Consider the following 19,155-nt stretch of genomic DNA (forward strand, 5'->3'; position numbering starts at 1 on the left):
TTTCGTTGTATAAAAATCTATTGTATGAATCATGTCTCCACAGCCTTAGGCTGGTTCTCCTGACAACGGAGACGGAGTCGGAATTGTAGACGGATTCGTAAGAGCGCTTCTGACCTAATCTCGTACTCAGATCCTACCGTGTAACTGTAACTGAACTTAGAGCTTGCAACCGCTCGGCCGTGGAAGTCTGGGTACGTGGAAGTCTGGCTTAACCGTGGATGGGTAGGAGACTTCTTTCCGACCTGGTCCCGGTTGTTCGAAGGTTGGATAGCGCTATCTACTGGATAAAACTCTATCCGGTGGATAACGCTATACGTTTTTTATCACTTATCCGCTGGATAGCGATTTATCCGTTGGATAGCGTTATCCGCCCTTTATACAACTGGGTCCCGGTGAATATTGAAAGCGGAGTTGCAAGCAGAGTCAAAAGCTCGGAAGAAAAAAAAAATCAGAACGGTCAATTTTTTTAACGACTCTGATTATGACCCTTCCAAAATTGGACACTTTATTTTAGCTGTCATAAAACTAGTTGACTGTACTATCTAAAAACTACCTTTCGACTAGCTATTTCCTAGCTTGGTCCCTTGTGTAATCACTGAATCCTAATTCCTATCTCAAAGCTAGCTTATCACTATCCAATAACTGGTTATTTGGAACCATGCGGGTAGCTCTATTTAAATTTTATCCAAAAAATAAGTTTGTGAAATAACTATTGCAGTGAGTATTAAGATAGGCATTAGATAAGGTTAAACAAGCATTTGATACTCTAATAAGTGAGTTTTCAGCTGGATATGAAATAGAGATTAGGTATTTGCAGCAACATTAATTAGATATAAGACAGAGATAAACTAGAAATTAGATAATATAGATCAAAATAATAAGAAACTATTCTCCTGTAGACAGCAATTAACTAGAATCAAAATAGCATTGAGCTCGAAATCAGATAGCTGAGAACTAGTTAAGAATCAGGTGGGATTATCAGCTAGCAGGAAGATAGTGTAAAACTAGGAATGAGATAGAGGAAAAGTAGCAAGGCGATAAAACAAACTCAGTGTAATGTAGATAGCTGGTTGATATGGAACTTGAGCCTTACGCCTAACTGATAAGACCTAACAAGGCTAAAATAGCTGTCCATGCATGGCTGCCAATGCTCGGTAGATTTAGGAGGTTATGCCTGCCATCACTTTGCTATAGTACCCTTCATGAGGCTTGCAGACACATTAAATGTGAGATATTCACATCACGCACAGCCACATCCCAGAGGTATCACAAATTTAAACTGCACAATAACTATTCGTTCGTTTAAAACAGTTTTATTTTATTTTCAAATAAGTCAAGTCTGCGATGAGTGTAATTAGAAAGCAAAGAGAGATTTTGACAAATACACATGTCAATAATTATTTGGAATGTTACTCATAAGTGGTGTCAGTCAGTTGCTAGATTTTGCATACTTAATTGATCAGTCTGCATGGCAGCCCTTCTCTCTTTTCTTCTTTGCCTTTGCTCTGACGTAGCAAGGAAATAAAATACACTTAAATTTGGCATCTTTTTGTGCCGCACGCAACCTGCTTATTTCTTCCCACTGTGAAAGGAAAACAATTACAATTTTAATATGACTACATGATGCAAATGATGGATGACAAACACTACAGATGCACATTGACTAGGTAATTAAAAAAGCAATATTGGAGCAGGCCAAAGGGGAGGGTTTTTTCTTTATTTGCCTTTAGTTTTGTCAGTTGCTGTTATTATTGGCTATAAGTTAGAGGCATATCTATATAGAATATTTACCTTCCTATTAAGTGCCTCTTGTTTGGGTACTTTTACACACCTCACGATATCCTTATCCTAATTATACATCTCTCCTGGATTTGGAGTTAATTCTTTTGCCACTGTCAAATTAAAAAAAAAACATAGACAAAATTATTATTATAATTTTTCTTAAAATCAGGTGTCATCTTATCAGCAAATAATATCTGTCAACTACTGTAACTTTTGATTTATTTTGATGCATCAATGTCCAAAAACATCAGTAAATACAGATGTACTTGGATAGTGCTAATGCAGGTCTTCACAACTGCTCTTTCTTACCACTCTCTTTTTTTAATGCTTGTAAGCCCTGGATATATGTTCTCCTGTTATTAAGACTACTCAAAACCTGTCACGGACTTGTATACATAAAAACTCTTTAAGCAAGATTTTGTGGTATATTGTATATATCGTGTGTATATATATATATATATATATATATATATATCTGTTTGCTCAACTAATCAGTATATTCTGCTAATTTTTTCTTTCTTGAGGGACTCTATTTCATCCCCTAACCTTTGCTTTTCCTTTCTGCATAGCATGTTGTGACAGCCTCCATGACTGCTGTCACTTTCCATGCTGAATTTAGGGTCAATAACAGCTACACTAGGTTCCGACCCGGCAAAAATCAAAAAATCTTTCTTCTTTCGCCCTCAGTGTTTTGATTTCAGTGAGCGCGCTACACATACACAACCAATGGCAGTAAAAGCCGGCAAGCTTTTATCATACTCAATAACTCAATAAGGATCAGCTGGTGTGTGACGTAGCAAAAGGAAACTGCATTTTAATAGTTTTTCTTCGTCAGTTACACCTTATCGCACGTTATTTCGTAGTCCTCTTGTATTTAAAGCCAGTTTCTTTTACGCATTATCACTTCTTCAGTCAGTTTACCTCAAGTTTACCTGGTATTCTCTTAGTTTACCGCTTGGTGTAGTTCTCTGTCGATTTTGCAGTGATATATATTAGGTGTTATCAATGAAGGTATTTTTTTCCGTTTTCCTTCGTTTGTTTTCATTTTTTGTTTGTAGTTTGTTTATCGTAATTAGTTAAATTAAATCTTATTTATGTTTTTAGTTTCAACCTGGCACTACTGCTGCAATCTAATAAACAGTATTATTTCACGTTGGAAAGATAACGCTTTTTGTTTTTACACTGACTTAAGCTTTAGAAACTCTGCAAGATTGTCAATGAATATTATCAACTCAGTTGATCAAACCAAATTATCTTGTCATGCCCCCCATCAACGAAGCACCGCAGGTTCTTAAGAAACGTACACCCCTTCAATGATTCCAATAAAATTAAAATTGAGAAGAATGACAGCTACGCAAGCATAAACAGGCAGGATATTTTGGCCGGGGCAGTTCTGAAAGAAGGAAAAATTAGTGAACGAACAGTGCTCGTTCAAAGCAATTTAAAGAAGACTTTTAAATGTTAGGTTTGCCAAGCTGACACCGGTTTTATCGTGATAAGAACTTCAGCTCATCACTCGTTTCTTAGAGAAATGTGAGCCAAAAGTATTCGAAGTTGACGAGTGTTACACTCGCGCGATTTCGCTTTTCATAATCTTGATTTCGTTCCTTCCCCTCCCCTCCCCTCCCCATTTGTTTTCCACGGTTTCACTTCGCGCACTTCACGTTATGAATTTAGTTTACAAAGCCATTTTAATTATCTTTATTCATTATTACATATATTTTACAACAATTTACAACAACTGGAAAGAAAAGACAGATAAAAACCATCATGGCTGTGATATTTGGAGCTCACAACACGGACCAATGTCAACTGCATGTGCTGAGTTACAGTCCCTAAATGCATTGATTGGGATCCTAATACATTACAAAGGCTTAAGATAAGATAAAATATCTTAGACAAAAGATATAGTAAATAACGTGTTGACAAGCCAGATCATAATGTACAGTAGAATAAGCACCGGGTTGTTGCATTGATAGTAGATATTTAAAGTTTGTTTCCCTGCCGAAAGGTGCGATAGATTAAGAGTCAGCGATCTCTGGAGAAAGAGAGATAAAAACTTTGGACCTCAATGGAAACGGAAAACTGCCCAATAATTGTTTTACGTAGAGGAGTTTGCGTGCCTTGCGGTGTAGCCATACCTTGATCTGGTCGCTAACATGTATTAAACGTTTTGAACGTCATAATAACTGGTAACATGTAAGGGCTGTCACAAAACATCACAGCAAAGCCACGTTAGGCAAGAAGGAAAATTCTGATTTTAAGAACTGTACAACTTGTGCAGTTTTTGGCGCTATATTTTCAGTCAAGTATGTGACAAGTTATTGCCATAGATTTTGCGAAGGAGAAATATTGTTTTCCCCTAGATCACTCAAAATGTCACGGGTCGACAAGCGATTAAAATCGGGGTTTCTATCGTTACATTACAGTCACGGATCTCTGACTGTCATAACTTCCATAAAAAAAAAATCTTCTACAGGAAGACTTTTTTCTAATTCAGGAGATTGCTATATCTTTACTAAATGAATCTTTTGTTCTACCCCCGAGGTTTGAACAATACGCTTCATTACGATATCAGGGCGAGACAAACCCCACCAATCGAAGGGACCAATCCAGTGCCTCTTCGGTCTTGTTAACATTCCGTCAAATATTTGCATAGTCACTTGTTCATTCATCCTTAAAAGTTTCGGCGTAATACTTTCAGATTTATACAGCCGCTTAGCTTGTGTATGTCTTCAGCAGAAGACTTTTCTAAATTTCAGAACATGGCTCAAAATGATAGTAATCGGCCAAAACCTCGAGCATTCAGTCCGTATGCTGTGGACAGCGTAGAAGATGGCTCTGGGGGTCAGGAGCTGAGTTCTTTTAAAGGCAGCTATCAAAATCCTGCGTATGAGAATTGCGGCGATCTTTCTCACCAATATGAAGACCCAACTCGACTCTTAGAGGTGCAATCGATAAATAGGGGCGCTCGAAGGAAGCGCAATGAGTTATATGAGCCAACAGAACTGAGAAAACCGACAGAACCAGAAGAAGAAGGGGTGGATTACAACGAAGCCGACATCGGTGGAGATTCCTTGCTGAGTCGGTTGATCTTATTTCTCATTTTGATAGTTTCGCTCGTATCACTCCTCATGGTTGTTTTAATCATTCTTGGCAAAGTTGGTCCAAGCTGCTCTTGTAAAAAGAATTCTGCTCAAGGTAAGCGGCTGGTTTTAAGTTTTTGCTGTTAAAACAATTTTCATCAGTCGTGACTTTATTTCGCGAAGTCAGTGTTTTGAAACTTGTTGAATAGAGCTGGGAATGTTATTGTTCTGAAAGCAGCTCTAACTTGTGCGTGTACACGTAATGAAGACTTTATACGATCATTTTTCGTTTACACTTAACTCGTAGTACTTCCAAAAATTGGATGTTTCATCGGCAACATTTTCCAAAAAGTGCTAATGCAAGTTCTTTTACTTTCGTAAGCCATGTTGTTTTGATCATCAGACGGTAAATTTCCCGTTGAGTACTTTACATTTTCTAATTCTTTACTCAGTAACTCGAAAGAGGAATTATTATCTCTATTACAAAGAAAACGAGGATGCGAAATGATCGCATAAAAAAAGCCTTCCCAGTTTTCATCCATATGAATTTTGTCATCGCCTTTTTTTAGCTACAAAAGACATGAACAGACTCATTTTCTTTCGGCATTTTGTTTAAAGTTTATACAAAGAAATCTTTCGATGAATTGTGCGTCAATTCAATGTTCTAATCCCATGACAATCCGATGAATAACTAGTTTCTTTATCACTGGACAATTGGACTAATCCAAGACAGATCTTCACAAACAATGAATCAGTCTTTGCTTGACCTTAAAGTTTCTAAGAACTTTGTGTTAAGTCGCGTCGCTGCAACTTCTTTAGGAATTTTAGCAGCTACTATGTTGTTACGGGTTTAATGAAGCCGAAGATTTTTCAGCAAATTCAGCATTATAAATATGATAAGAAAAAGGAAAAAAAAATGTGATAAATGGCAGAAAAGCTTATTTCAAATCTTTCTTGGTAATCATCGTAATGAAATGTTGCAGTTCAAAAGGGCAATTTTTGCGTTTTCAATGGCAACAAAATAACACAGCGCTGGCATTTGAAAATTTGAATATTTTTAAGTTTTTCAAACTATGCTACATATCTTCCGCAGAGGTAAACAGAAATGTTTATACTTTCTTAGCTTCAATTCTTCTAAAAAAAAGGAGCCAATTTCATTAAGAGACTCAGTGAAATCAATATGAAATTTATAAGTTTACAAACAATTTAAGAAAATATTATCTTCGTGCCTAAAATGTACATCGCATTAACGTCCTTAATAATTCAAACCAGGAAACTGCGCGAACTATGTTTAATATAACGATTGCTTTGTTATAGAGAACTCCATGCGAAATAACTTTTTTGCAGGATGAAATTTTATGTCATGGTTTTTTATTTAATATGGTTTTGGCAAACCACCTTTTCCTATTTCCATGTATAAACAAAAACATGATCTACCCAAGGCTATAACTTACACGACTTTTTTTTTGAAATAAAATAAGTGAAAAGTTAGCTCGCCCAGGATACCTCGGGGGGAAGGCTGTCTCGGGTACCCAGATTATATAAATGGGGCTTTGGAAAAACATACCGTAACCACCATTTATAATTTTTCAATGCATTAGCCAACAAAAGGGTGTCATAAACAGTTTTATTAATCAGCGGAAAAAAGGTGTCCAACCTACTGACCTATGTAACTCTCAAATCCCTCAACTAGCTTATAAAGAAATACATGACATCTTAGAAGACAGAATTACGAAAGAGATTCGGGGAGATTGGTGGTTTCATCGATTTGTAGATCTTAGCCAGAGCTGACTTGGAACTCGGTTAAATTACAGTATACAGCGCCACTTTTAACCATGCTCCAAACTAGCCGACTCGTTTAACTCGTTTGGCCCTCTGTCAAGTCAAATGAGCCACTAAATACTGATTTAGACCTTGGACTTAACACGCATAGAGATTATTCCGCGTTCTTTCATCCACTGCCAAGCCAAACGATCCACTGAATATATATTCCCTCAAAAGTAGCCCTTGTCAGTTTTACTGAACCTGCAAGGAGGTGCAGATGTTATGTAGAATAAACGTATTGAGTCAAAAACTTCATATTCAATTTTCTTATCTTTTGCAGTGAGTTTTCAGTCTTCTATTTGTATTAAGTTTTATTGCGGTCTCAAAAGGAAATCAAAGCCTCGCGCTCTGTCAGAGCTCTAAAAGTGCAAAATTTGTCTTATGATCGAGGGTCGCTCTCAAAAACTAACGAGAAGTAGAAGCGTCTATGTTAGGCCTCCAAAGTCTGTTTACGATCGATTTACCGTCGATTCGCCGACTGCCATTTCGCTGAAAACTCGGATCGATAAGCCGACGTGTTATGACTAGTTCGCGGAAAAGACCGAATACCGCACAATCGCAACCGATTAAAAATATTCCGATGTTGGATCTGTCGATGATATATCATCCGGCAAAAGCCGGCGAATGCAAAGTAGGGAACAGTGATTGTAACATTGCACTTTCCTCTCATTGTTGTGAAACCCTGCAGCACTCTTAGCTGTTAAGCGGAATTGTTTATTATTGTCTCGGAATCTGCAAGAATTCGCTAACCCTTCTTAAAGCAAATGACTCCTCATAACAACTTCCTATTTGGAGAGGCATTTTTAGCTCAATGGAATAAATACTTTGATTCAGCTGAGATGTCACATCTCCGGTTTGCGGTCCCTTTCATTTCGTGTCCCAATTTATATTGTGAGATAATCGTTCAACAGCGCTATGATTGCGTCACCGTTCAGAAGCCGGCCAATTACAAAATCTTTTAAATGAAGAATTACGACAGTTGCTTCGACCTGTGTTCCGCGTCAGAAAATGTCCACGGACCGCCGCATGAGCTATGCGTTCTCGTATCAGGTTTTTTTTTCTTCCCAAATCAACCCTCTTACGCCTAGGAACCCTAAGACAATTATACCCAAGCCCTGAGGGTCGAATTGAGGACCGGAATCACTGATCACGAAGCGTGTTACTTTGCTTATGAAAGTGAAACAGGCTGAGCAGAGAATCTTAATTCCCATCGGCTTTTCTAGGAATGCGTTCGGCCTTCACTCCGCCCAGTAAACGCGTGCTTTTAGCATGTTCCATAAACATATGCTTCTGTCCATGTATAACTCAGTCTAAACTCAGTGACTTAGAAACAATTCAGTGTAAGAGGGAGTTTGCTACTCTTTGAAAAATATATATTTATAAATTTCTTATGAGAACTATTCTATTCTATTTTAAGACTGGCTTTAAGAAAAATAGATGATCTGAATAATTTGATACAAATGCAACTTTTTGACGGTACATGCTAATAGCTTACCATATAATCTTGAATTAGTATAAACGAAACTTCGAAGGCAATTCATTCAGCCCTGCTGTAAAAATCACGTGTTGTAGGAGTTTGCAAGCTTGTGGTTGTTGATAGCTAGGTTAGAATTCGAAATCTGCTCGAGGTGAGCACATTTGTGCGAGCAAAAAGACCGCTCACCTAAGTTTTTCCTGTCTAACTATCAAGTTGATAGATAGATTGAAAGTCGAAGCGAAAGAAAACAGGTCTTTACCAGAAAGCCTTCCGATGTATGGCCAACTGCTTAAAAGATAATCTACACCCTCATTAATCTCCAATTTCCTCTGGGGAAATTAGTACCCGTGACATGACAAAGAGAGAATATTAACTTTTTCCAAGCCAGATATTTTTTCGGTTTTTTTTTTCCAAAGTGACCTCAGGGTAGGCCCGACCTCGGAATGATAGCCTCACCTAGAATTCTTGTTAAGGATTTACAGGCTCCAGAGTGATGTAAGTTACAAAATTATCGCGCATTTTAGCGGAATCATGAAATTTACAATTACAGTCTTAGTGTCGCTTACCATTGAGAAGTAATCTTCCGGTTTTTTAAAAATAAACGTTGTGGAAGAAAAATGTACAAACGTGGGCGGCATTTCGGACGAGCGAAACTAGCTCTCCTTCGTCATGGTTTTTACCAAATATGAGAGGGCTAAATACATATTCATATTCTTTTCTTTATTTATCTATTTATATTTTTCATGTACAATACATGTAATTTTGATTGAAATAATTTGATTTCTGTGAAACAGACTGATTCATCCAATTTTTCGCGTTCCAAACTTATTTCGGTCTTTTCTACTGAGTATCACTTTCGGCGATCTTTCGGTGAAGAACAAATCAGTCACGTGGCATATTTCCTTCCTCCGTATGTGGAGTTTTCTAGGATGAAATCTAACAGTTATTTTCGTGTCATATGTTGGTATTTGCGGGACGCTCCCTGACGAAAAACCAAGAGGTCATGTCATAACAGAAATTGATACTGATTGTCCGTGTACGAGAATTCTTAGCAAACGGAACTTTTAATAGACAGGTCATTGACGTGTGAGAATAAATAATAGGCTTGACTGGTAAATGCGTGGAACGTGCTCTCATGGAATCATAAACCAATCAACGTGCTTCCTTTTTGGCGCGTAGCAAAACACACTATTCATTCACTAGTATGCTAGCGTGGGAGTTAGGTATTGTATTGTTTATAGTATTTATTAAGGTTTTAGAATCGGGTCTGTTCGTGTGGCTTTAGTCAAGTTAGCTTTTTGGAACAGTTAACCGTACATACTGAGATGTCGACAGGTTTTGCGTTATATCCAAATCGTGATTTTACCCCGAACGCTGTAGACAGTTGCGAAGTGAGGTTTGAGTCTCCGCGATTGTCCTACTCTCAAACAAGTTTACTAACCAATCCCCGCCGAGAGATCGACGAAGAAAAATCTCATCATTATGAAGATCCTACGGTTATCAACGAACAAGTTCGTGTTTTACAAGGAGGAGGGAATACAGGACATCGAAAACGTTATAACGATATGTACGAGCCGCACATACCACTGAAGAATTTACGGGTCAGATCGAGAGATGATTCAAGTTGTTCAGAACTGTCGGACACACCTTCAAAAGAATCTTGTTTAAACCGTTGTATTTTGTTTTTTGTTCTTCTTACTTCGGTGACGGCGTTAATATTGGTGGTACTTTTAATGTTCGGCAAAGTTGGCCTTATCGTCGAGCGAAATTGCGCGTGTAACCCGGAAAAAGGAGACTTAAAAGGTAAGAGAAGCGACCACGTGCTCGATGTGAAAATGTCCTTGATAACTTACGGCAGCTTGTAAGAGCAAGTGTCTCTTGAACAAAAATGAAAAACTTCGGGGTACGTTCGAGGATAGTTTCCTCTTAATGCTTGTAGACGATGAGACTACAGTGGTCTGGCATTTTAAATAATGTATGCTTATTTTTAGTCAGCGCACGTACTAGAACTGTGAAGTGTCAGCTTAAAGGCTGGTTACCATAGAAATCACCTCAGTGAACATTCCAGGCGAGTCACGCGTGTTGGACGACTAATTGATGTCTGTAATCTATCTTTTTTTGTTTTTTGTTTTTGTTTTAATCCCTTATGGCTGGTTATCGGTTAAGGAAACCAAATCTTGGGCAACATTTTTAAGCACGGAACGTTACGTGTCAATTACAGATGAATCGACGATGTCGAAACTCAGCGGGAACAATTGAGATTTGTTATGCCTAAGTGTTTTGCAACTTCACGCTGTCGTAAACAAAGGGATTTTAACTTCAAAGAATTTTACTTTAACCGAAACTAAACACTTCATAAACAGAGAGCGTGCATTTCAGTTTAAGGGTTCGCAATATCAATTCCCTCGATCAATGTTGACATTGCACTCTTCGGACGAATGTTGTGTCACACCTTACTGATTTCGAATGTGTTTTGATTGAGCGTCACAATACATTCACTTGATTATGTGACGCAGAAATCGTTGGCATGCTTATGCAAATTAAGATGAAAGTGATCTATATTAGTTCTCAATGTTAACCGTACACGTTTATTTTCTCAAGCAAAAAAAAGTTCATTTTACATAACATTTCTGACAGCGTTTGTTGGCTCAATAATTGTTTGCCAAGCATTTATGGTTATATTCTACAAGGGACTGACTAGATGGTTTTTAACTGAGTTACCAACATTTGAGACATTCTAGAAACACTATTAATAATTGAACATTTTTCGTGTCATGGTGCCAACTTCAACAAATTTGAAAGAGCTTTGAATTTGTGTTAGTTCCTAAATTTATTACTACTAACCGTTAACATACAAGCCTCATTCTTTTTTCTCATGTTAACCTGTTTGAACTAGGTATGCAAATCCAAATTCAGCACTTAAAAAAATAATTACTCATAGAAAAATTCCCACAGTCTTTTCACTATGACCTAGAATGTTTTGAATTGGAATGTAATGTTTAGAAACGGTGTTATTCAAAAGTGATAATCTATATTGACAAATATTTTCAATTTATAACAGAGAGTTATATTAACGATCTAAATATACCAGTACAATGCTCCTACATAGTAGTCAGCCTTATACAGGGATATTTTATTTGACCTTCTGAAAGTTTATTCCATTAATAAGCATTAATTGTTCTTCTGGTACCTTTTGTTCACTTTGAGAGATCAAAAGTAGCTGTTGGGTCTCATACCAGTCTTTACGGAATTACTCTTTCTTGCTTGAAAAGTTGCTCTCCAAGCATTCTTGGACCTCACCTCTTTGAACTCTTTGCTATTGCCATCAATCAACTGACAGCATTTGTTCCCTTGGTTGTTTGAACTTATTTCTATGTACTTTATGTGATACTGACAATGGATCTTCTCCTCTTCCCATTAGAAGTGCCAAGTGGGCAGGAAGTGAAAGGTGGTGCACCCTCAAGCAGAAGTGAAGTGGGCCTGTCAGTTTCGCCACCTGATATCTCATCACTGGAGGACAAGATCGACCAACTTAAAGCCAATATCTCGATGATAAAAAAATTTATGGTATGATAAGAAATGCGACAGGTTAATGATATGTACATGTACCAAAACCATTAAGGGAAGGAGCTCGGTGGGCACAGACGGGACCACTAAACTAATGCAGGAAGATTAAGAGGGTTGGTGGATAAAATTTGGTGTACTTATCAGGGGCTCAATATGGGGTCAGTCATGACTGAGATTAAAAAAAAAACAAAAAAACAAGCCCAAGCCTTGAAAATGTTTGGTGATATATGACAGGTTTCCCCAAAAAATGTTGCTTGTTGGTTGATCACATTGTTAAACTGTCCATAATTGTTCTCTGACATTCCTATACTTGCTGCTACATTCTGCTCTAACTTTTTTCTTTTATTATTTTGCACATCTGCAGTCATGTTTACCATAACTATTACTTGACATCAGATTTTGAATTTCTACACCACTGTACATGGTTATTTTTTTTAATAAATTATTATTTCAGGCAGTCACTATAAACAAATTGCATGCCCTTGATCTTTCCACAGATAACTCTTCAGCACGATCTTCACAATACAAGAGGCAATTTAAATGAAACCAGAGATAAAGTCAGTGAGACAAAAGATGGACTTTTGAAGATAAAAAGTGGAATGCAAGACTCTATAGATAAGGTATACTAAATTCGATATTTACTCAGCATCTAAGAGGATCAAAGATTTTTTCCTACATTTAGAAAATAAGAGTTAGTTTTTAATTCAATCACTGCAGTTAATTTTTACAATTGTGCTTGGCTGCTAAAATTTCATTTCACCACTTGAATAAAAATATATCCCATGCAACAGCCTTCAGATCAAGGCTCTGGACACAGACTGCTTGATTCAAATTTATATTTGGTTGTTTTTAATCTGCTTATTTTGTAGCACAGTAATAAAAAAAAAACCCACCTGCATGTCTCCCCAAAAGTTCTAATGGACAAATTGATTTTTTTACAGATCAGTAACATCAGTCAACAGCTTGATAAATCTGTTAGTGTTGTCAATGAAAGTTTCCACCACGAGCTGGTATCTCTGGAGACAACTTTCATCACAAAGGTAAGGCCTGTCTGCCAAGTACAAAAATAAATATTTTGAATAATTGTATTACCATCATTCCACATATTTCAGCTGGAAAAAAAATTAAATTCTGCAGTGGTTAAGAACAATTTGAAAATATATGTAGATATGAGTTCTGCTATTACTTTGGGACAACTTTTGGCCAATAAGTAAAAGAAAACTGAATAAGCACAATTAAAAAAGAAGACAATTATTGTTAAAAATATTTCCTCAAGAGTCATTCCGTCAGATCAAGGGTGAAGGAGATAGATCTGCATGCATAATACAGACACCATCAGCTGTTAAGAGTTTTAGACATTCATGTATGTTCTGTAATAAGTAATTTAGTATACAACATAATGTTTTCACCTAATGTTTAGACTCCTCATTTTGCAGTTAAACAACACAGTTGAAAGCCTGTCTGATGCTGATAGCTCCTTAAAAAGTTCTCTGGATGTTATTAACAGCTCCCTAACTTCACAAGTAAGTTAAAAACGCATACTCGATAAATATAGAAATTCGTGATATGCTTATTGGTTGAGAGCCATGGCCAATAAATGAGGTTAAATATCATAAAACAACGCAGAAAAAATATTCTCGTTAGAATAATTGCAGATTTCTAAAATATGGACTGTGACGAATTTCCGAATTTAAACATCGGTTTACTCGGAGCAATATTTGAAAATATTTTGCTGTTTCTCGTGTACTACTTTTTTTTCCTTCCACATTTCGACGTCATCTGTGCGTCTGTTCAGTTATGAGGGGGCTTAAGCACAAACGTTTTTGAGATGCTAACGGCAGTCGGAATTTAAAATTTCTCATTACTATTGATAATTAAACTTTTCTGGGCAGCCAAGTTCGGCTTAAATTGCTAATACGACGACCTCACTGTCGATACACTGGCGTCAAAGTGTGTCAGTCACTTAAGTTTTACTCTTCATCCAGTTGCCGGTTGCGTCTCAAAAGCGTCTCTACTTAAGTTCTCTAATAGATCACAGATGACGTCAAGAAGCGGTCAAAGCAAATAAAATGGCTGATTGTGTCACTGATGGTTGCACTTGACTATTTATCTTGTAGATTCAAAGCATCAGCAAGTTACAAGGACCGATAGGCTCTCCCGGATTCAATGGGTCCAAAGGTGTTCTAGGTGCTCCAGGTAACGAAGGGCCCAAGGGAAATGCAGGTGCGCAAGGACCCCCGGGTCAGCAAGGTGACGCTGGGGACCCGGGAAGGAATGGTACTGATGGTGTTGATGGCCAAAAGGGAGATCTGGGACCACAGGGTGATAAAGGACCACAAGGGCCTGTAGGACCCGCGGGACCTTCCGGACCCCCGGGCCCCAAAGGGCCTCCTGGAGCCGGGAACTTCAGTCAGTGTGCATATCGCTCTGAGTATCGATCAGTTACAGCTAATGGATTCACGTCAGAAAGTGTTTCGTTAATTGAACCGAATGTAAGTACCCACTTTTTGAAACTTGTATCAATCGTAAAACCTTATTGATACATATTTTCGCATGACTTAATTTTCGCAGTTGTCAAAAATTTGCGAAATAGAAGAATCGCGTAAAGAAGGTTTTCGCGATATTCATTACCCTGCTATATAACTCTTTAACCAACGTCAACGTCGGTTTACTGCGAAATTGTCTCGACCAATGTTCTCTAGTTAGGTTTTGGTGCGTGAGCTCCCTTCGTCTGAATCAATATCATAGCGCAAATAGACGTTGTCATGTACTTTTGTGGAGCTCTGCATCGTTGCAAAAGAACTCGTCAAACTGTTTTTAGTCTCGTTTTGATATAAAACGGTTTTGGTCAGTGTAATTGGAAACTATTGTTATGGAACATTTAGATCAGTTGTGCTAATTCTGAGACTAATTTTTCGTTAATGCAGATCAGTATTTAAACAATTTTCGCGAAATTCGGGTCCATTTGATATAAATTTATGGCCAAATTGCAATTAAATTCCCGTGAAATTTGCACGTTTCATTTTCGTGAAATCAATTTCCCGTGAAAATAACAAGCAACAAACGACTCGTACACTGATCAAGCAAATGATTCACAGACAGGAAGAGTGGCCAACTTATTAATAGCAAAACGTTCTTTGATAATTATATATATGGATTGTGATGTTTCCTTTAACTTTTGATCATTCACTCAAAGTCATTTTTATTTCTTCTTCTTCTTTTCTTTGCTATTGTGTATGTCGCTATTATCCCTTTTTTTCATAATTGTTCATATCATTGTTGCTATTTTTAGGGGAAGAAGATTCTGGGTGTCTCGTGTTCCACTAATCATGCAGCGGAGTACAATTTAGACATAGAGAAACTTACGACCCCCCTCTCCGTCGCAGGGAAATATCGTTACCGTTGTACCTGCAAGGGGCTGTCTAAGCTGTTCACAGATTCGACCAATTTGGTGATATGCAACCTGCACTACTGGGAGTGCCCATTGACAACATAAATGATATCACATAACCTTTAGGTTCAATGGTGTTAGCTATAGAAGTATATTTTTGTCATGTAAATTCCAAAGTTTTCAAACTTCTCTCATTGCCATGGTCAGATATCTTTTTCCGTTCTGAGCTTTCCAAGAATACTTCTCAAAGAAGATTAAGCGTGAGTCATATCAAAGTCCAGATAATATGGCTTTGACAAACCAAACGACATCGGTGGTACGTATGCGCATGCGTATGTATGCGACTGTCGATGCGACTTTCTTAATACAGCACACGGCTGGAAGATCGCTTTAGTATGAGCCTTCAATCCTTCAATTGAAAGTTTAGTGTCTTTCACTTTAGCACTGCCTAGTGGCTTTTGGTTTGGGTGAACACAACAGAAGAATTGAATGAAGCTTTATTTCAAATAAGATTTACAGCTCATAAGAATTTGAAATATGAGTTTCGCAATATGATTAACAGAAAATCCTAGATGAAGGCTTTATTTTCCCAAAGAAAAAGAAGTTAATTTCGGTTTTTATCATCAGTGAAAATGGTTAATCTGAAACGAGGAATACAGTTTTCTTATCAGTTTAAAGAGGAAGCTGTTAGGTAATCGGAATGAAATATAATGTACAGTAACGTCGTTTTCGTTTTAATCATTCTCTTTTAACACCTTCAGATCTTGACTTTATTGTTTTTCGCTTTTCTTAGTTTCAATTTATTTATTTGTTGTTGTTTATTTTAACGCTTTTAACTAAATTGAACAATGTGGAACATAAAGTTTTGCATACTAACATACATCATGGAAATCTCCCCAAGCATTGGTGAGTCATGACGTAAATTTTAAAGCAATTGTGTTGTTATTCATGTGGTGCTATTTATAAATGTTGATTTACGGAAGTTCTAGAGTAGATGTCAATCGAGTATCAAAAGTAATCTGTGTAATCTCAACCACGCTTCCTTTTGAACCAATCAAGTGTCAGTCCAAATACTTCCGTTTTCCCGCTCTTCGAGCCTCTTGCATCCCTTTGCTTTTCGTTGTGGTTGATTCTTCGTGCACCTTTGCTCAGTTCTGATTGTTCGCTGCAGTTACCTTGGATTTGGTGTTATGAAACTCGAGCAAAAGTGCTCTAGATATGCTTATCAATTCGTTAACGCACGGTAATGAAGTTACAAGCATACTTTTTCTCACTTGATGTTTTTTGCGTTTTTATCTGCTGCTTGTTCACAAGGTACTTAGAGTGTATGCAGGCATACATGGTGAGGAGCAATATCTATTCGCGTATTATACCTAAGTTTATAGTAAATGTGTATACTAAAACATTAAGTACATTTATTAGATGACACGACCACTTTAAGATTATCTCTTAGAGCGATTCAACGGAGTCAACGCAAGAAAACTCGATAATCTGCTTTGGTTAGTTTGTTAGTTTTAACAGATATTATGTTTTATCGGCCTAAATGTCAACTAGGAGTTTTATTTGAATTCGAATTTTATCAGAGGATATATTTTTGAACACAAAGAGGTCCATAGCATTCTTTAGTTAGGAACTCTGAAACATCTTTTGTGGTTACAGTTTCCATTTACAAATTGTATATAGAGTACTTTAATGTGCGTGGTATGCAAGCTCCTTTTTTACAACACGAATCTCTGTAGAGGCAGCAATGCAGACACACTCCAGAATAGACGAACATACTTACAAAAACAAAACACGTGTTAAAAACGGTTTTTCTTTTTACATTGGAAACTGAACTATTTTACGCAGGTTTCTGAAAAGCAAGGGGATGCTTAGAAGGTACCCCAGAGGTGTTTGTATATAGAGAATATGTTATCGAATTGAGATCGTTTAGTTAGCTATGAAGTTTAACATTTGTAGAAACAGTTCACAAGGGCTATAAGGATATAATTCATAAGTCCTGTTTAGATACCTTGTAAAAATAGACTTAAGTGTCTAAGTATGTACATAGAGGTAGAATTGAATAGTTTTCTGTTATATTAAAATTTTAGTTGAAAATAAAGAAAGAAATGACTGAACGATTCGTGTATATTAGTTAGTGACTAGTGACTAGCTACAGTATGCAAATTCTCCATAATGTTCTTTATACGTTTGTGGAAGGTCCTGCCAAGGTTATAATCTAAATATTAAACATAATATTGTTTCATCAACTGAGTTGTTAATGCAAATTGGCCACCGTAGAAGGTTCCTAAAGCTCAAGCGTTAGCACGTAGTCATTAGCGCCTTCGCTGTGTTTTGTTAACAAAGTTAAGGAACGATCTTCCACGGGTTAAAATAACTTGTAACCAACCGACTGGAAATATTGTCCTGAGGTCGTGGCAGTAAGAACTTATAGCGTAGCGAGAGGAGAACAAAAACGAGGAGGGGCCCCAGCAAGTGATTTCAAAATAACTTGTTACTAACCGACCGTAAGGGCCGTACTTGGAATATTGGCCTTAGGTCGTGGCAGTACGAACGTCTAGCGCGGCGAGGGGAGTACAAAAACGAGCGAGGGACTTCAGCAAGTGATTTAAGTAAGTCAGCAGTTTGTTATTGTGTATGGAACTCCGACCAAACTTGTTTATTTTGAACTTGGCGACTTTTGCAAAAAAAAAAAAATTTAAAAATAAAGTACATGGATTTTTACCATTCTCGTGGATACAGTCGGTATGGCAAAATACGGACCAAGTAGGAACCAATCAGGTTGCTCAGTTTTACCTCTGAACTGCCTTGCCATATAATATTTTCTATGCAATTCATTCTGTTTTGTTTTTTTCCTTGTATGTTTGCTCCGTTACTAGAAGAAAAGGGAAACAAAGAAAAGAAAAACTGAGAAAAAAAATCGAAAAAAAAAAATATATATATATAAATGAATGTGGGGTAGAGTCTACCTTGGCATAAAGTTCTCAATGCTGTGATAGCGGAGCTAAGTATACAGCGCTCGTCAAACAGAAGTTTCGAAGTTCTGTCTGACGAGCGCTTAGGCGCGAAACTCAGAGTCACAGAGAATCGATGCGGCCTCTTTAATTCTTTAACTTATGCATATGAATATACATAATTCTCATGGCGGGAGGACTGTTTAGCATATGCTTTTGCCACGTTTTCCACACAGGAAAAGAATACAAACGCAATAAACTTTTATTGCCACTATCATTGCGTGACTTTTAACTATTGTACGTGCGGTGCTGCTAAGTTGTCCATTTCAAACAATAAATCGATTTTTCTTTTTATTGACGGAGGCAAGGCAGTTACAGTCTATTAAGATATCTGTGTCCAGAATAAATCCGTGAATCCGTCAATTCATGATCACGAGATACCTTTTCTTACTTGGGGAATGATACCTCCAAGAGCTAATAAGAATTTAAAATGAAAACAATCAAACTCCCTATGGAGTGGGAAAAGGCAAGCAACCAAGTCAGGATTGGTTTTAATTTTGCATCTGATTGGTAGAGAGAGTGGTGCAAGTTTTCTGGACCAATCACAGAGTAAAGTAAAGCAAAACCAATGCATTCCCGGATTACAATCGACATTCAAGTGAAAATTGCGCTATCGAAGAGAAATTATCAGCTTTCCATTGCAGTAATCTTGCTGACAGTCTAGCTCTAAGACGCAGACAAAAAGGAATGTTAAATTCATAAGGAAAGTGGGGTAAAAATATAAAACAAAAAACTAATTTTCAATCAAATTGTTTAGAATAATTTCTGTTAAGATTACCTACTTCGCAAATGTGAAAATGATAACGAGTTTTAGACAAATTTCCCTCAGCCTCATCTCAAGATAAAGGCCTGGGCCTAGTCCCTCAACTGGTGGGTGACGCTACCCAACGGATAAATCGCTATCCGACGACTAAGTGTTAAGAAAACGTTGAGGGCTTTCCATAGGATAGAGATTTATCTAGTGGGTAACGTTATCCATCCAACGCTCGAACAAACAGGGCCTGATGCTCGCTC

At 37.4% G+C, this 19,155-nt stretch overlaps 1 protein-coding gene across 2 annotated transcripts; it reads left to right on the forward strand.

Annotated features, from left to right (window-relative positions):
- The first annotated feature begins 4,461 nt into the window (after positions 1-4,461).
- LOC131780333 (uncharacterized) lies at positions 4,462-17,244 on the forward strand. 2 transcript variants are annotated; one of them, XM_059096945.2, is made up of 7 exons: positions 4,462-4,983; positions 11,591-11,736; positions 12,234-12,356; positions 12,678-12,776; positions 13,173-13,259; positions 13,854-14,228; positions 15,029-17,244. In XM_059096945.2, the coding sequence occupies exons 1-7, from the start codon at positions 4,512-4,514 to the stop codon at positions 15,230-15,232; spliced, it is 1,506 nt and encodes a 501-aa protein (XP_058952928.2). In that variant the 5' UTR covers positions 4,462-4,511; the 3' UTR covers positions 15,233-17,244. The 2 variants fall into 2 exon arrangements, with proteins under 2 accessions (XP_058952928.2, XP_058952927.2); XM_059096944.2 differs by lacking the exon at positions 4,462-4,983 and adding an exon at positions 9,382-9,972.
- The last annotated feature ends 1,911 nt before the right edge of the window (positions 17,245-19,155 follow it).

Source organism: Pocillopora verrucosa, chromosome 7, assembly GCF_036669915.1.
Source record: "Pocillopora verrucosa isolate sample1 chromosome 7, ASM3666991v2, whole genome shotgun sequence".
Classification (NCBI taxonomy): domain Eukaryota; kingdom Metazoa; phylum Cnidaria; class Anthozoa; order Scleractinia; family Pocilloporidae; genus Pocillopora; species Pocillopora verrucosa.